The sequence below is a fragment of the Microcaecilia unicolor genome, chromosome 3 (assembly GCF_901765095.1).
Source record: "Microcaecilia unicolor chromosome 3, aMicUni1.1, whole genome shotgun sequence".
NCBI classification, from domain to species: Eukaryota; Metazoa; Chordata; class Amphibia; order Gymnophiona; family Siphonopidae; genus Microcaecilia; species Microcaecilia unicolor.
Genome location: NC_044033.1, coordinates 226,721,965 through 226,740,634, shown reverse-complemented (window position 1 = coordinate 226,740,634; position 18,670 = coordinate 226,721,965). Strand labels below are relative to the sequence as shown.

At 43.9% G+C, this 18,670-nt stretch overlaps 1 protein-coding gene across 7 annotated transcripts in view; it reads left to right on the top strand.

Annotated features, from left to right (window-relative positions):
- LOC115466340 (butyrophilin subfamily 1 member A1-like) overlaps positions 1–18,670 on the top strand; it is a 331,994-nt gene that overhangs the window by 107,891 nt on the left and 205,433 nt on the right. For 4 of the 7 annotated variants that reach the window (XM_030197525.1, XM_030197524.1, XM_030197523.1 and 1 more), the window contains 3 exons: positions 1,163–1,183; positions 1,268–1,294; positions 15,260–16,015. The exons of the other annotated variants lie outside the window; for them this stretch is intronic. In XM_030197525.1, the coding sequence (XP_030053385.1) occupies positions 1,163–1,183; positions 1,268–1,294; positions 15,260–15,801 (590 nt within the window). In that variant the 3' untranslated portion in view covers positions 15,802–16,015. Of the gene's footprint in view, positions 1–1,162; positions 1,184–1,267; positions 1,295–15,259; positions 16,016–18,670 lie in introns of those variants that run through there. 7 annotated transcript variants of the gene reach the window in all.

Below are 18,670 nucleotides of genomic sequence, written 5' to 3'. Positions count from 1 at the left end.
ACTTCACCGCATCAATGGGAGAATGGATGGGGCCATGTACCGTACAATTCTGAGTGACAACCTCCTTCCCTCCGCCAGGGCCTTAAAAATGGGTCGTGGCTGGGTCTTCCAGCACGACAATGACCCAAAACATACAGCCAAGGCAACAAAGGAGTGGCTCAGGAAGAAGCACATTAGGGTCATGGAGTGGCCTAGCCAGTCACCAGACCTTAATCCCATTGAAAACTTATGGAGGAAGCTGAAGCTGCGAGTTGCCAAGCGACAGCCCAGAACTCTTAATGATTTAGAGATGATCTGCAAAGAGGAGTGGACCAAAATTCCTCTTGACATGTGTGCAAACCTCATCATCAACTACAGAAGACGTCTGACCGCTGTGCTTGCCAACAAGGGTTTTGCCACCAAGTATTAGGTCTTGTTTGCCAGAGGGATTAAATACTTATTTCCCTCTGCAGAATGCAAATAAATTCATATACTTTCCACAATGTGATTTTCCGGATTTAATTTGTTATGTGCTATCTCTCACTGTTACCAATAACCTACCCTTCAATTATGGGCTGCTCATGTCTTTGTCAGTGGGCACACTTACAAAATCAGCAAGGGATCAAATACTTATTTCCACCACTGTATGGGCATTAATTCCCAACATTTTAGATTTGTATGTGTATCTCGATAAGTGCTACTCTATAAAGATCATCACACAAATCTTATGGTGCACAACTCAGAAGGGCTGTGGCTATAAGATGGCCACATGTGGGTCAGGAGCGTAAAGATTTGCAGTACTGCAGAATTCCTGGGATCCATAACCAACTTGGATGCTGGAATTTACACCAAGTTTTAGCAAGGTAACTTTGATACTCAAAGTAAGGTACGAGATCTGCAATTAAGCATTATTCTATAAGGAGAGCGCGTCCTTTATAAAGTAGCACTTGGTGATGATTTTTCTCAGCACCCAAATTTGGCTTCCATTTACTGAAGCCACACCTTAGAGTATATTAATAAAAGCAGAGACAGACTGAGCAGTAATCAAACTCTGACACCTGTGGGGGTAATTTTATACATTTCTGTAGGTAAAACGGTTTTTCTGGAATCAATTGGAAACAGTGCTATGGACATTTTTACAAACCAGCAACTCTAACTTTTATTTCTTTGTATTTTTATGTAGAGTTTCTTCGTGCTGAACTAGGTAAGTTTCTCTTCTCAAGTATGTCACACTGCTGCTTAAAGATTTTCTGAGCTCTGACAGTTCTGTTTCTCTGTTTGATTTCAGAGTTTAGAAGATGCTGTAGCTATAAAGGTAACTCAGTCTGACAATCTCACCTACACAGTATGAATTTCCTCTTCTATGTAGCTGTTGTCAGTGTATGCTGTCACAATACAGACTTGAGCATAAGCAGTGCCATACTGGAAGAGACCAAGAGGGGCATAATCGAAAGGGGCGCCCAAGTTTTCCTGAGGATGTCCTCGCAGGACATCTCGGCAAAGGGGCGGGGAAACCTGTATTATCGAAACAAGATGGGCATCCATCTTTCGTTTTGATAATGCGTTCGGGGACGCCCAAATCTTGACATTTAGGTCGTCCCTAGAGATTGTAGTGCTTAGACTTGGTCGTTTCTGATTTTTTGCGATAATGGAAACTAAGGGCGCCCATCTCAGAAACGACCAACTCCAAGCCCTTTGGTCGTGGGAGGAGCCAGCATTCATAGTGTACTGGTCCCCCTGACATGCCAGGACACAAACCGGGCACCCTAGGGGGCACTGCAGTGGACTTCAGAAATTGCTCCCAGGTACATAGCTCCCTTACTTTATGTGCTGAGCCTCCCAAAACCCACTACCCTCCACTGTACACCATAGCCCTTACAGGTGAATTAGGGCACCTAGATGTGGTTACAGTGGGTTTCTGGTGGGTTTTGAAGGGCTCACATTTACCACCACAAGTGTAACAGGTAGGGGGGGATGGGCCTGGGTCCGCCTGCCTGAAGTGCACTGCACCCACTAAAACTGCTCCAGGTACCTTCATACTGCTGTCATGGAGCTGGGTATGATATTTGAGGCTGGCATAGAGGCTGGCAAAAAATATTTACAAAATTTTTTTGAGGGTGGGAGGGGGTTAGTGACCACTGGGAGAGTAAGGGGAGGTCATCCCCGATTCCCTCCGGTGATCATCTGGTCAGTTCGGACACCTTTTCGTGGCTTGATCGTAAGAAAAAAAGGACGAAGTAAAGTCGTCCAAGTGCTCGACAGGGACGCCCTTTTTTTTCAATTAGAGGTCAAGGACACCCATGTGTTGGGGATGGCCAAGACCCGCCTTCCCTATGCCTCTGATAAGCCCCCGGGAACTTTGGTCATCCCCGTAATGGAAAGCAGCTAGGGACGCCCAAAATCGGCTTTCGATTATGCCGATTTGAGCGACCCTGGAAGAAGGAAGCCCATATCCCAATTTGTGTCGAAAGATGGGTGTCCTTCTCTTTCGAAAATAAGCCTGCAAAGGTCCATCCGGTTCAGCATCCTGTTTCCAACAGTGGCCAATCCAGGTCACAAGTACCTAGGACGATACCAAAACAGCAAAACAGATTTTATACTGCTTATCCTAGAAATAAGCAGTGGATTTCCCAAGTCCATCTTAATAATGGCTTATGCACTTTTCTTTTAGAAAATTATCCAAACCTTTTTAAGCTAACGGCTTTTTCCACATTCTCTGGCAACGAATTCCAGAGTTTAATTACATATTGCGTGAATACATATCTTCTCTGGAGTTCATTTTAAATGTACTACTTTGCAGCTTCATTGCATGCCCCCTAGTCCTATTATTTTTGGAAAGAATAAAGAAGCAATTCATGTCTACCCACCCCACTCCACTCAGTATTTTATAGACCTCTGTTGTATCTCTTCTCTCCAAGCTGAGGATCCTTAGCCTCTTTAGCCTTTCCTCATAGGGAAATTGTCTCATCCCCTTTATCATTTTTGTTACCCTTCTCTCTAACTTTTCTAATTTTGCTATAACTATTTTGAGATGTGGTGACCAGAACTGCACACAGTATTTGATGTCAGGTTGCACCTTGGAGTGATACAAAGGCAATATAACATGCTCATTTTTGTTTTGCATTTCTTTTCTAAGAATTCCTAACATTCTATTTAGTTTCGTAACCACTGCTGCATACTGAGCAGAGGGTTTCAACGTATCATCAAGGATGACATATAGATCCTTTTTCTGGTTAGTGTCTCCTAATGTGGAAACTTGCATCACATATCTATAGTTCAGGTTCCTCTTTCCCACATGCATCACTTTTCACTTGCTCACATTGAATGTTTTCTGCCATTTAGATGCCCAGTCTCCCCATCTCATAAGGTCCTCTTGCAATTTTTCACAATCCTCTTTTTGATTTTACAACTTTTTATAACTTTGTGTCATCAGCAAATTTAATTACCTTAATAATTATTCCCATCTCTAGATCATTTATAAATATGTTATAAAGCAAAGGTCCCACCACAGACCCTTGGGGAACTCCATTGTCCACTGAGACCATTTAACCCTACTGTGTTTTCTACCTTTTAACCAGTTTTTAATCCATAATAGGACGTTACTACCTATCTCATGACTTTCTAATTTCCTCAGGAGTTTTCATGAGGTACTTTGTCAAATGCCTTTTGAAAATCCAGATACACAATATCGACCGGCTCACCATTATCCACGTGTTTGTTCACGCCTTCAAAGAAATGAAATATATTGGTGAGGCAAGATTTACCTTCAATAAATCCATGTTGGCTTTGTCTCATGAATCCATGCTTTTGAATATGCTCTATAATTTCGTTCTTGTTAATAGTCTCTACCATTTTGCCCGGCATCGATGTCAGTCTCACTGGTCTATAATTTCCCGGATCACCTCTGGAACCCTTTTTAAAAATTAGTGTTACATTGGCCACCCTCCAATCTTCCGGTACCATGCTTGATTGTAAAGATAAATTACATATTATTAACAATAGTTCTGCTAGTTCAGGCAATTTGCTACTCTTCAGTTTGTCAAATTGCCCCATTACATGTTCCAGATTTCTCTCACTCATCAGCACTGAATACCATTTCTGGCACTGATATCTCTCCTACATCTTCCTCAGCGAAGAAAATAATTCATTTAGAGGGGCATTTTCCATAAGATGTCTAAATCCAATTTTAGATGTTTTGCAGAAAACATCCAAAAATCTAGCAAAATGCCTGTCTTTTTGTTTTGAAAATGGCCATTTGCTAGATATTTTTCTGCTCAGTGCATCTATCTTTTTGGACCATTAAAAAAATAAAGTCCAAGTGAAAAACACAAATTTCAGCCATTGGGACGTTGGGGGGGAGGGGTAGGATTCTTAATAGATTTGCCACACAGACATCCCAGGAGAGTAGTGGGGCACCCCAGGGGCATTGCAATAGACTTCACATAAAAGGTCCCAGGTACACATCTCACTGTCACCCCTTATTTTGTATGGTGAGCCCTCCAAAACCTATTAAAAGCCTACTGTACCCAACTATTCTTCACTACAATAGCCCTTATGGCTGCAGTAATCACTTATATGTTAGTACAATAGGTTTTTGGTGGGTTTTGGAGGGCTTACACTTTCCATCACATGTGTAACAGTTAGAGTGGGATATGGACCTGGGACCCCTTCTCTACAGTGCACTGCACTGACCACAAGGCTACTCCAGGGACCTTCTTGCTGCTCTAATAGGACTGACCATAACATTTGAAACTGTCATAGAGCCAGATATGTACTGTTTCTTTTACAGCTTTGGGGGGGTGAGAGGGGTCATTTACCACTGGGGGTGTAAGTGGGGGCCATGCTTAAATTCCTCCAGTATTAGCTGTGCAGTTAGGACACCTTTTCATGACTTAGTAATGATAAAAACAGATCTAGACCAAAACATCTGAATTGTAGCCTTGGATGCTTCTGTTTTGTTCCATAATTGCAGCTAAATGTCCTTGGGATGCCCAAATCCCTGTCCCCAACATTCCCCCATGAAATTTAGGTGCAATACATACACTCTGCATAGACAACCATCTTAAAAATGTCTTTCAAAAATAGAGATTTGGACATTTTGGCAAGAAAATTGTCTGCTGCTTTGTGACACTTTTTGGACATTTTTCTGTTTTGAAAATGAGCCCTTTAATCTCTCTGCTATGGCCTTTTCTTTCCTAAGTGCCCATTTTACCCCTCGGTCATCTAGCAGGCCTATTTTATCTTTTTACCAGCTTCTAATACATCTTTTTAAAAACCTTTTTATTATGTGTCTTTGACTCCAATGCAATCTTCTTTTCGAAGTCTTTCTTTGCCTCCTTATCAGTGCTTTGCATTTGACTTGCCATTCCTTATACTATTTCCTATTGTTTTCAGTGAGATCCTTCTTCCATTTTCTGAAGGATTTTCTTTTAGCTCTAATAGTTTTCTTCACCTCACTTTTTAACCATGTCAGCTGTTGTTTGGCCTTCCTTCCTCCTTTTTTAAGATGTGGAATATATCTCATCTGGGCTTCCATGATGGTATTTTTGACCTTTGCAACTGCTCCTCTTTTTTTTTTTTTTTTTGCCATTCTCCTCATTTTTTTAATTCTGAGTTTCTTTATTCAAAGGTTTTTGCAAAACACAAAACGAACACAATAAGCATGAATGTATAACAAGAACTGAAAGCCTTGACAATGTGATTCAGACAATATAATTAGGTAGTACCATGTACAAAAGAAGATATAGGTGACCATTTGTCCTTAAGTTTATGCATCCTGTTTGGTTTCTTAACCAGATAGGCTTCAAATTTATAAGTGGTGCACACTAAAGTCCACCATTGATCATAATGAATATTGGATAATTTCTCCATGAATTTAGAACATTCTTTAAGGCAAGAGATAGCAAAGAATCCATCAATAGACATTCAGACTGTGTTAGTGTATCTTGGAAACAGAGAGATTCAAAATGATACCTTTAAACTGCAATTCACGTGTTATAGGTAGGATTTTACCAATAGTACCCAGGATTAAAGATTCAATATGTCTGTAAGTGAGAGCATTCAAATATCAAGTGTTTTATGGAGCCCAATTGTTTGTCACAAGACCAACATTTTTGAGATAAGGAATGATTAATAAGGTGGGATCTGATAGGGGTCCAAAAAGCCCTATACGTTAAGAAAAACATAGATTGAGTGATTTGCAGATCTAGATTCACCTAAAGTAATGTTCCAAAAGGAGTTCCAGTCTTTATCGTGAAATATAAAACCAGTGTTTACATGCCAAACATTTTTAAGACCAGTCATTTTGATAACATTTCCATGATTATAAGAGTTTATAAATATAAGATGCTGAGTGACCTATGGCTATAAATTGTTTACTATAGGTGAGGAGGGAAGGGATGGCAGGAACGTTGGAGCATGCGATAACTGAAGCCGTTGATAGACAGTAGTGTCAGGAAGGTTAAATTGGAATTTCAAATCAGCATAGGATTTCCAAAAGTGAGAGTCATAAAAATCACCGACATCCCAGATACCTGCGCTTTGCCATTGAGACCATGTGAGACCATGACACTTTCTTATTACCAATTAAAATATTAGGATTAAATCAAATAGAGTGTTGCAGAGATTGAGACCTTGGGATATCCAAACATAATCTACTTTTTGAAAGCCAAATGCTAACATATTGGATTTCCTGTGTATACTTACTCCAGAGATTATATCAGATCTGATCATGTTATGATCACTGTTATCAAGTGGCCCCAACACCAGTATCTCCTACACCAGATCATGCGCTCCACTAAAGACAAGGTCTAGAATTGTTCCCCCTCTTGTTGGTTCCTGAACCAGCTGCTCCATAAAGCAGTGCTTGATTTCATCTAGGAACTTCACCTTCCTAGCATGCTCTGATGTTACATTGATCCAGTCAGTATCTGGGTAATTGAAATCACCCATTATTATTGTGTTCCCCAGTTTGTTAACCTCCCTATGATTTCTGATATCATTTCTGCATATATTTGTTCATCCTGGTCAGGTGGATGGTAGTGCACTCCTTTTACTATCCTTTTCCACTTTACCCACTGAGGGCCAGATGCACTAAGGTCCTCGGAAGAGCCCTTCCCTTACCGATTCCATAGCGAATCGGTAGGGAATGGCCATGCATCAAGGAAATGGAATGCAAATGAGCTGCTCCTTATAGCTCACTTGCATTCTCTATTTCCTCGGAAGCCAGTCGGCCAGTCTGCCGGTCGAGCATGCGCAGAGCAGCCAAGCGTTATGCTGGCTGCTCTGTGCATGCCATGGACGTCCTTCACTAAAAAAACAACAACAAAAAAAAGGACATCTCTTACGAGCAGGAAACTTGTCAGCAGCCTGAAATCTCAGAAGAGAAAGAGTGCTGAAAAGAGCCCCAGTTAATTTAAGTGCTGCTGCTCTTCGCTTGTGTAACATTTCCATTGTTTACTGCTTTGCATGTTAAAGGCAGGCTTACATCAGGCAATTAAGAAGGACTCTCTGAACAAAAACAAAAAAAAAAAAAAAAGGAGGTCCCTGTTTTTCTTATCTGCCTGAGCTGACCACAACCACAGTTCTCTCAACAGTCCCCTCCAAGTTTGTTTTCAGCTTATTCTCCCCCCCCCCCCCAAAAAAAAAGGATCGGGACATGCGAGGAAGTCCAAATCAAAACTTTTTAGACGTCCCTCCCGCAGGTCTCTCTCAGCCAATCACAGCGCGTTTAGCTGTCACTGGTGTCAGCTAAACGCGCTGTGATTGGCTGAGAGACCGTGGGTGGCATCAAGCAGAGCAAGCCTCCCCCCATCCCCGAAGCAGGCAAGCTGGGAACGGGATGGCTTTCACTGGCTGCGAGTCAGCAGGACTGTTAAAAAAAAAAAAAAGTTATAACAGAAAGCCTGTTGAAAAAGACTTTTAAAGCAATTGTCCTTCACTTGGAGAAAGCTGCAAGTGCTCGTCAGGGACGTCCTTTTTTGGTTTTGTGAGTGAAGGACGTCCAAGTTAGGCACTTTAAAAGGACATTCTTTTTTGGTTGGTTTTTGTTGTTGTTTTTTTGTGAGTGAAGGACATCCAAGTTAGGCACTTTAAAAGGACATCCCTGATGAGCTGTAAGGTTTGTATGTTTTTTTTCCTTCCGATTCCCTCACAACAGCCCCAACGAGAGGTGCAGACCTCCCGTTAGGTTTTCCATGGTTCGGCAATCGGAAAACGGTAGTGCATCTCATTATAATAGCCTTTGGATCATTTGCAACTGCAGTGCATCTCATTATAATAGTTTGCATTCCGTTTCCATTAGCTGCTACCGTGACAGGAAAATACCCTTTTGTGAATGTCCCCGTTTTACTACTTGTGCGCTAAACTGGCTAGAACCAGTTTAAAACCCACGTTGCTGGCTCGTTAGGTTTGGTGCATCTGCCCCTGAGACTCCGTAACTCTGCCTGACTCTTGGACCCTGCGTGTCGAATAGAGAGCACTTCTGAAAATGCTAACCTAAAGGTTCTGGATTTCAGCTTTCTACCTAAGAGCCTTTTGCTACCCTTTTCCACTTTACACATGAAATTTCTATTCATAGGGATTCTAATATGTGTTTTGTGTCCTGCAGAATTTTTAGTCTATTCAATTCAAGGCCCTCCTTAACGTATAATCCTACCCATCCATCAATTCAATCCACTGTGAAGTAATTTTTACCCTAGTATGACAGTGTCCCATTGGTTATCTTCCTTCCACCAGGTCTCAGAGATGCCTATTGTATTTATCTTTTCATTTTGTGAAACTCTAAATTAAACCAGGGATTTTCAAACTAATACAGTATAGTTCATCATCAAAAACAGTTTGAAAAATACGTTATGTGTATGTATCTCTTTGTTATTAGAGAATTCAATCAACGAATTCCTTACTTCTGAATTAATCAACAGGGAACCTCAAAGCTCTTTATAGGGAAAATACCAAAAGTATTTATCACGCCCCTATTAAAATCAGTAGAGTACTATCATAGGTCTCAGTGAAAGAAGAACAGGAGAAAAAAAGACCAAACGTAAAAAAAACTCACGTATACGTGAGAAAAATGAGTGATCTGAAAAACTCACTGTCTCCTTCACTAATTAAACTAATAAACAAAGTGAGACCAAAATCACATAACCAAAAAAACCGGGAAACTACCCGGAAACTTACGATTAAACTTCTGTAAGATAAGTATCCTCCCTGCTATCGCTCTAATCCAGAAAGCCTCAACCTTCCTCCGCCGCCGAGGGCCTGCAATCCATAGTCATGCTACTATTCAAAAAATGATAATTGCATTATATAAAAAACTTTCACTTATCCTTGATGTTTGGCTCCTGGCAATGGTATCTATCAACAGTCAGACTAAACACTTTACTCCAACTGATCAGTGGAAGTGGATGACTTCTTCTAAATCAAATTCTTATACAAGTCGGGCTATTCCTGGTATAATCAAGGAAATGATCCTGGTATTCTCAATACATTCATGACACCATCTCGTGTCTCCCTTCAACTAGTGCGCCTCGTTTCGCCCAGTTATTGGCTGCCTCAGGAAGGGCACTGTTAAAAGTCAATAACCAGACCTGAAAAACAAAACTGTAGCAATCGTGATCACTAATTTCACAAAGATGGCGTATCCTTGATTGCAGCAGGAATAGCTGTTCAGAGATAGGCTTACCTTCTACACAATAATGATAAGCACTAATTGCACTAAGATGAACTCTTACGGAGTTGGTCTTTAGACCAGACTCTGACAAGTGTAGAAGGTATTCAAGCAGGGTCTGAGTGGGACAGGAGTGAGGATCTAGGACCTTGCTATCACACCAGACGGCAAACTTCCTCCATTTGAAAAAGTAACACCGCTTCATGGAATCTATCCTGGAAGCGAGCAAAGCCTGGGAAACACCCTCAGAAAGACCCAAGGAAGCGAATTCTACAGTCTCAACAACCAGGCTGTGAGAGCCAGAGACTGGAGGTTGGGATGCTGAAGTGCCCCCTTGTTCTGAGTTATGAGGGTTGGAAAACACTCCAATCTCCACGGTTCTCCGGAGGACAACTCCAGAAGAAGAGGGAACCAAATCTGACGTGGCCAGAAGGGGGCAATCAGAATCATGGTTCTGTGGTCTTGCTTGAGTTTCAGCAAAGTCTTCCCTACCAGAGGTATGGGAGGATATGCATACAGAAGGCCTTTCCCCCAATGAAGAAGAAAGGCATCTGACGCTAGTCTGTCGTGGGCCTGAAGTCTGGAACAGAACTGAGGGACCTTGTGATTGATCTGAGTAGCAAAAAGATCCACCTAGGGGGTGCCCCACTCTCAGAAAATCTTGCGTATGATGCCCATGTTGAGCGACTACTCGTGAGGTTGCATAATCCTGCTCAATCTGTTGGCCAGACTGTTGTTTACACCTGCCAGATACGTGGCTTAGAGAAACATGCCGTGATGGCGAGCCCAAAGCCACATCTGGATGACTTCCCGACACAGGGGGCGAGATCCGTTGCCCCCCTGCTTGTTGATGTAGTACATCGCAACCTGATTGTCTGGATTTGAATGATTTGATAGGACAGCCGATCTCTGAAAGCCTTTAGAGCATTCCAGACCACTCGCAACTCCAGGAGATTGATCTGAAGACCTTTTTCCTGGAGGGTCCAAACTCCCTGGGTGTGAAGCCTATCGACATAAGCTCCCCATCCCAGGAGGGATGCATCTGTTGTCAGCACTTTTTGTGGCTGAGGAATTTGAAAAGGACGTCCCAAGGTCAGATTGGATCAAATTGTCCACCAGTGAAGGGAATTGTGAAAATCAGTGGACAGCTGGATTGCATCCTCTAGTTCCCCCGCAGCTTGAGACCACTAGGAAGCTAGGGTCCATTAAGCTGATCTCATGTGAAGACACGCCATGGGAGTCACATGAACTGTGGAGGCCATATGACCTAGGAGTCTCAACATCTACCGAGCTGTGATCCGCTGAGACACTCTGGCCATTGAAACTAGAGAAAGAAGATTGTCTGCTCTTGCCTCGGGAAGATAGGTGCGAGCCGTCTGTGAATCCAGCAGAGCTCCTATAAATTCCAGTTTCTGAACAGGGAAAAGATGGGACTTGGGGTAATTTATAACAAACCCGGGTAGCTCCAGCAGTTGAATAGTCATCTGCATGGACTGTAGAGCCCCTGCCTCTGAGGTGTTCTTCATCAGCCAATCGTCGAGATAAGGGAACACATGCACTCCCAGTCTGCGTAGCGATGCTGCGACAACTGCCAAGCACTTCGTGAAGACCCTAGGTGCAGATGCAAGACCAAAGGGCAGTACACAGTACTGAAAGTGCTGCGTTCCCAGACGGAATCGGAGATACTTCCTGTGAGGTGTAAGTATCAGGATGTGTGTATAAAAATCCAGAGAGCATAGCCAATCATTGTTCTGGACCATGGGAAGAAGGGTGCCTAGTGAAACCATCCTGAACTTTTCTCGGACAAGGAATTTGTTCAGGGCCCTTAGGTCTAGGATGGGATGCATCCCCCCTGTTTTCTTTTGCTCAAGAATACCAGCCCTTCTTGCCCTGGTGGAATGGGCTCGACTGCATTGGCGCTGAGAAGGGCAGAGAGTTCCTCTACAAGTACCTGCCTGTGCTGGAAGCTGAAGGATTGAGCTCCTGGTGGGCAATTTGGAGGTCTGGATATCAAATTGAGGGAGTATCCTAACTGGACTATTTGAAGAACTCACCGATCATAGGTTATAAGAGGCCACCTTTGGTGAAAAAATTTTAATCTCCCTCCGACTGGTAAGTCGTCTGGCATGGACACTTTTACAGCGGCTATACTCAACTGGAGCCAGTCAAAAGCCCATCCCTTGCTTTTGCTGGGGAGCCACAGGGGCCTGCATTGGCACACACTGTTGACGCGAACGAGCACGTTGGGGATGAGCCTGAGAAGGCTGTTGAGAAGGAGGATTGTACCTATTCTTGTTATAGGCGTAGGGAGCATTCTTCCTTCCCGGGAGACAAGCAGGGGACAGACCAGGACTCACTTCTTATTGGCCTGTCAGGGATATTGAGCTGACGTCTGAGGCAGCAGACATCAGATGTCAAACCTTCTTTAAACTTACCTCTCCTTACAATGGAGGCTCTAGCATTATCTCTTGCAGCCGTGAGCTCTCGTTCTGCTTAGTCTGTGCTCATGGCACAGAGTGTATTCTCTGTAGTTTGCTTGCCCTTCCCCTTGTCTGTAGTTTCTGTGTGTGCTGGTTGTCGTCCCTGATTACTTCACTGCAGTGCATCTGGGTCTCTTGTGTCTCCTGTGCCTTGCCTCTCTCTCCCCGGCTGTGGTGTTGACTTGTCCGTGGTAAGCTCGCGAGTCATTCCTTCTTTGTTTGTTTAGTCTTCCCTCTAGCCTGCTTTAACCCTTTGTGTGCAGTGTTTGGTATTTGGCTCTTGTGAGCCCTGCCTCTTTAAGCAGCCTTTCTCTGTAGTCTGCTTTAACCCTTTCTGTACTCTTGTGAGCCCTGCCTCTTCAAGCAGCCTTTCTCCATTTCTGCTTTAACTCATTTGTGTGCAGTGTTTGGTATTTTTCTCTTGTGAGCCCTGCCTCTCCAAGCAGCCTTTTCTCTGTATCTGCTTTTACTCGTTTGTGTGCAGTGTTTGGTATTTGGCTCTTGTGAGCCCTGCCTCTCTAAGCAGCTTTTCTCTGTAGTCTGCTTAACTCTTTCTGTTCTCTTGTGTGCCCTGCTTTTTCCCTGTCTTTGTATTTGAAGACAGTCCTTCCTTTGGTGTGCTTTTACTCTTGGTGTTCTGTGTTTGTTATTTGGCTCTGGGGAGCCTGATTCCCTTTCCTGGTTTATTTAGTTAGCAGCTGCATTCTCTTCTGTCTTTTCCTTGGTGGTCATTTCTGTGGAGCTTCGCTCCTTTAGGTTCCGCGAGTCTAGTAGTGTCCTTCTGTGACCCTGCCTTTCCCTTTTTCCCCTGTGTGTACTGCCTACCGCTACCCGGGTTCCGTGTAGCCCTTGTCTGTATCCTCTTCCTCTTGTGGTTGTCTGTATCTGCTTCCCCTTTGTGTTAGTGCTCGGCGCTGTGTGCGTCACTTGAGTTCCAGTCCCTTCTGGGACCTCTTGTGGTTCTTTTCCCTTCCCTAGTGTATGATTGGGTTCCAGTTCGGCCTTGCAGCCCATACGACTGGACTCTGTACAAGTGGGTTCCCGATTGGCCTTGCGGCCTAAATGAGTGGTCTAGTTCCCTTTTCTGGTGGTGCTTGCTGATTTCCCTTAATGTGTTGGACTGTGTGGCCCTTGTTACTGCATAGCATCCGTTTGGTCTACCCTAGGCCTTGGCCAAGGTTCTTCCTGGGCTTCGGACTAGGCACAAGTGCTCACAATCAATCTAACACTGTTCTTTGGAGAATGGTGTTGATTACTTTTCATTATCCTTCTAGCCAGTCTTTGTTACCCTGGTAGTCCTCTTAAAAGTCCTTTTGTTTCAGGCTACCATTGGTCTTCAGGTGGAAGTAGAGCCAGGTCTGTTTTCTGAGCAATTAACATTCAAATATCTCTGCCAAATGTTTTTATATATATCTGATTTCAGCAAAATCAGTATAAATCTGAAATTCATCATATCATATGCTACACCTAGAGGGCCATGATATCTTATATTGCTAATTTAAAAGTGGAGGAGAAGATGGGTTTGATGTAGTAGTGGGCATGATGTGCAAAAATGTCATTTTCACTCTCCCCCCATTCCTAGCAAGTTCCCCTGTTGCTACCCCAAATATTTCTGCCTAGAGACACCACTGGTGCTGATGTGGGAACACTCATGCATGCCCAGAGGAGTCTCAAAGGCTTCACTGAGCTGGAAGAGAGAACCGGCACACTGTCTCCATCAGACATCACCATGATGTCTGCCTGCATCGCCCCTGTTCATCTGAGGACAAAATGTCTTACAAAGCTAAAAATGTGTTCTTCAATACGTTGATATTATTGTATAATGGAGATGTCAATGTTTAGTGATTTTTAATAGTCTGATCACATCAGCTGTAGAAGGACACATTCCTTGTGGTCTGTATTCTTCAGTCACTGCAAAATTACTGAGTGATAAAAATTTGATTTAATAATTGAGGTGAGGTAATCTGAGCTGGCAGTTACAGAACAGTGAGACATGACACAGTCAGTCTCATTACAGAGCTCAGAGGACAGGAACTGTCTTATGTGACAGAAATGACAGACACAGGTGGCACCTTAAAGAATAATCAATTTATTAAACCATGGTCCACTTTGTCATATGCACGTCCTTGAAAGTTAAGTCTAAACAGGACTGCACCAGACTATGAGGTCTTTTCACTAAAGCTTAGTGCACATTTAGAGTGCTCTAATCAAATTAGTATGCGCTAAATGCAAAGAATCCCATTTTATACCTATAGGCTTCTTAGCATTTAGCACGCTAATTCCGTTAGCATGTGCTAAACTTTAGTACAAGGGCCCCTAACAGAGCTACTCATTTGAAAGCAAATGACAGAAGAAATTTTACAGGGTCAGCAGTTTCAGTTCAGGTGCATGTATTTATGTTTTAATTTCCATGTAAAATTGGGTCAGTTTCTTTTTCTATAGATGATGATCTGATTATCTGCACAGAAAAATGGCCTATAAAACCAAGAATGTGTTTTTGTAATAGTTTGTATAATCCTTACTTTGGAAAATCTTAAACTTTCATAACTGATTAGTGTCATTGCTCCAAAATGACACATCCTGCACATCCTGAGTGTGGAATAATTTATTATGTACAATGTGATTCATTTTTTTTTTTTTATCTTTGAGGGACTTCAGGAATACAAATAACTGCTCAAAACACATCTGACAAATGGGGAAATAGGGGAACAAACCCAGCTAATAAATCCCACAGTGGATTCTATACTAATTATTCATCAGTTCTAGAAGCTCTAAGAACAGAACTTTGTCCTATAGGGATCAGTGAGAGTTGAGTGAGCAGCAGCCTGAAATACTGCATTGTGCTATGGGAACATGAGGGACCAATGAGAAGGCTTGTTTTATGCAGCCTGTCAGTGAGTCAGCCAATTAGAATCTTTATTTCATCCATTTGCACAGTAGAGGAGACCCATAGGGTAAAATTATAGATGTTAACCAATAACATTGTTTTTCTGTAAGTTTGTCAGTGAATGATAACCAATAATGGAGTGTCTCTCATTGAATACATGAACCTGCCAATGTGGGCAGAGGTGGTTTTGTGAAGAGCCAATGAGAAATCTCTGCAAATGTTTATTAATGTGTCTCCTCCCTGCAGTGAATGTGACTCTGGATCCAGAAACTGCTCATCCTTATCTCATCCTGACTGAGGACCGGAAAAGTGTCAGTATCGGAGACACAAAACAGATCATGCCGGAAAATCCCCAGAGATTTTATCCTTGTCCCTGTGTCCTGGGGTATGAGAGCTTCACCAAGGGGAGACATTACTGGGAGGTGGCGGTGGGAGACAAAACTTGCTGGGATTTGGGGGTTTGTAAAGATTCTGTGAGGAGGAAAGGGAAAATAACAAAGAGACCTGAGGATGGATACTGGATGGTGATACGGAGAGAAGATAAATACAAGGCCTGCACCTTCCCCAAGACCGAGCTCCCCCTGAGTGTGAAACCCCAGGCAGTGGGGATTTTCCTGGACTATGAAGCAGGAAAGGTCTCATTTTACAATGCACATAATAAATCTCATCTCTACACCTTCACCGACACCTTCACTGAGGAACTCCGACCATATTTCAGTCCTTTTTCTAACAAAGGAGGTAAAAGTGTTGGAGCTCTGAAAATCCAACTAGTGCCAGACTGGGAATGAGAGAACCAGTCTCAGGGGTCTGATATGTAATCTGGGAGTTGATTTTTCAGATCTGGATAAGAGGAATCAGATTGTGTCACTTGTGAGTTATACTGATCAGGTTCATTATATCCAATCTGTGATTTGGTTTTCCAAACTTAGACTAACCTTGTAAAGAAAACGTACTGTTGAAGCAATATGTGGGTAAAAATTATTAATAATGACAAAATAAAATAATTTTGGAACACTCAAAAGAAAATGAATGACATTTCATTAGCTGCTGGAGAGGTGAGATTAGAGCCTTTGAATATGAAGAGGGGGTTCAGTAACACTGTGAGAGGGACAGAGGTGGGATTAGAGTCTGTGAATATGAGGAGGGGGTCTCAGTAACAGAGTGAGAGGTAGGATAAGAGCCTGTGAGTGTGAGGATGGGTCTCAGTGACAAAGTGAGAGTGACAGAGGTCAGTTTAATGCCTGTGAATATGAGGAGAGGTCTCAGTAACAGTGACAGTGAGAGGTGGGATTAGAGCCTGAGAATGTGAGGAGGGTTCTCAGTAATACAGTGAGAGTGAGAGGTGGGATCAGAGCCTGTGAATGTGAGGAGGGGGTTTCAGTACCAGAATGAGAGTGGCAGAGGTTGGTTTAAAGCCTCTGAATATGAGGAGGGGTCTCAGTGACACAGAGTGACTGAGATTGGTTTAACACCTGTGAATGTGAGGAGGGGTCTCAGTAACACAGTGAGAGTTACAGAGGCCAGTTTAATGCCTGTGAATGTGAGGAGTGGTCTCAGTGACACAGTGAGAGTGAGAGGTGGGATCAGACCCTGTGAATGTGACAGTAAGAGAGTGAGAGTGACAGAGGCTGGTTTAACGCCTGTGAATGTGAGGAGGGGTCTCAGTGACAGAGTGAGATGTGGTATTAGAGTCTGTGATTGTGAGAAATCCCTACAGTGTTGATATTCATGAAATGCAATTTTCTCCCAGCTAGTTTCTGGAGCACAGCAGTGAAGAATCTTATTTCAAATCACAATTCTTTATCGTCTTCTCCAGACCATTCCCTACGAGTGGGTAATATGCACTCCTACCAGCAGAGGGAGAATGAGAATTATTGAACAGCACTCCTGTATAAGGGACTCTGCAACCCTGGTCCCTGACCTGCTCAGTATTTCTCAATCTCCCAGCAGAGGTAGGTGCTGTGCAACCCTGCTCCATGTTTTTTGTGGGTGTGCCGGTTTTGGCCCCTTGGTTTTAGTTAGGTTTACAGGTTCCCTTTAGGGATCTTGCTTAGTGGTTTAGTACATGAAAAAGAAGGAACAAAAAGAAACCTTGGAAGAGAAACAGCTGCATTGGTCTCGGGCTCTTGGCTCCTGTACCTCTTTTGGGAGGTGTATACTCTAGTTTCCGTGTCCCTCCTCCCCCCCTCCCACTCACCTCAGCCTTCCCCCTTCTCTGGGAGAAGTTCCTTCAGGCAAGGCCCCTGGTGGGAAAAGAGCACCATTCTCTCACTTAAATATATCTATAGCATAGGAAACGGCTGGGGGGGCAGTGGGCGCTTTGGTTTCTCGGTGCCGGTTTTTGGCGCCTTCGCTTTTGCAGCTGCAATCTTGAAAAAAAAAAAAGGAAGCCAGAACCAAGGCAATCTAGGAGGATTGCAGGGAGTTTGGTGGTAGGATGCTATTCCTGGTTCCCGCGAGGGTGGCTTTTGTTCCCGCCCTTCCTCCTCTGATGGCGACGCAGTTTGAGAAGCCATGCCATTGCACGACCTGTTCAGCGTGCCACGTGGTCTCCCATAGCACCAGCTTGTGCAAGGTTTGCGAGGAGGAAACGCCCGGTTCTAGGGAGGAGCCGGATTTCGGTCCCTTCTATCAGCAGCTCCATTTTTCACCAGATTTTGTGCTGCTACTCTATCAGTCTTATTGCCTGAAGAGAGGAATTTCTCCTAATGTGGCAGCGGGTTCTCCGGCCCCTCCTCCACAGGTTGGGCCCTTGGGGTCTGCAGTTGAGGCAACCGGGTCCAAGAGGCCGCATCTGGCTGGCGTGGAGGATCTGGGGGAGGCTCTCTCCCTTGGTTCAGACCCTCTGGTAGACGCAGAAGTGGAGGGGGAGGGAGAGTTTTGGGACGCAAGATCCCTGGATGAACTCTCAGAGGCTCCCTTAGGTGAGGATCCTTCAGTAGTACGCATTTTTAGAAGGCAAGAGCTGCCCCCCCCCCCCCCCCCCCCGTTGGTGGAGGTACTTCAGATACTTATATAGAAGATCCCCCTCAGGTGTCCCAGAAAGGGGACCCGCTTCTTATGTGGGTTCGTAGACCTTTCCTTATCATGAGGATTTGAAGGAACTGGTGGAGGCAGAATGGCTAGTTCCCGATTTGCATTTATGAATCAGTCGTGCCATGGCTCATCTTTATCAGCTCCCTCAGGCAGATCTGGAGACCTTTCGGGTCCCCAAGGTGGACGCGCTGGTTACAGCAGTCACCAAGAAGTCGGCTGTCCCACTTGATGGTGGGGCTTCTCTCAAGGACCTGAAGGATCGCAGGTTGGAGGCTTTGTTGAAGTGCTCCTTTGAGGTTTCTGCCTTGGCCTTGCAGGCGGCCATCTGCGGGAGCTATGTGGCTCGGGCCTGTTTTTGTTGGGATGATGTTCCGGCAGACTCTTCTCATTCGGTGGCCAATGTCATTAATCTGGATATGGGCACCGCTTTTCTTGCGGATTTCATGTATAACTTGGTTCGGGCCTTTGCGAGGAATCTGGCACTGGTAGTGTCAGAACGTCGCTTCTTGTGGCTCCATCACTGGGTGGCAGATGTAGCATCCAAAGTATGTCTGAATCAGCTTCCTTTCCAGGGTAAGCTTCTTTTTGGCGATGAGTTGGTGAAACTTGTCAAGAGTCTGG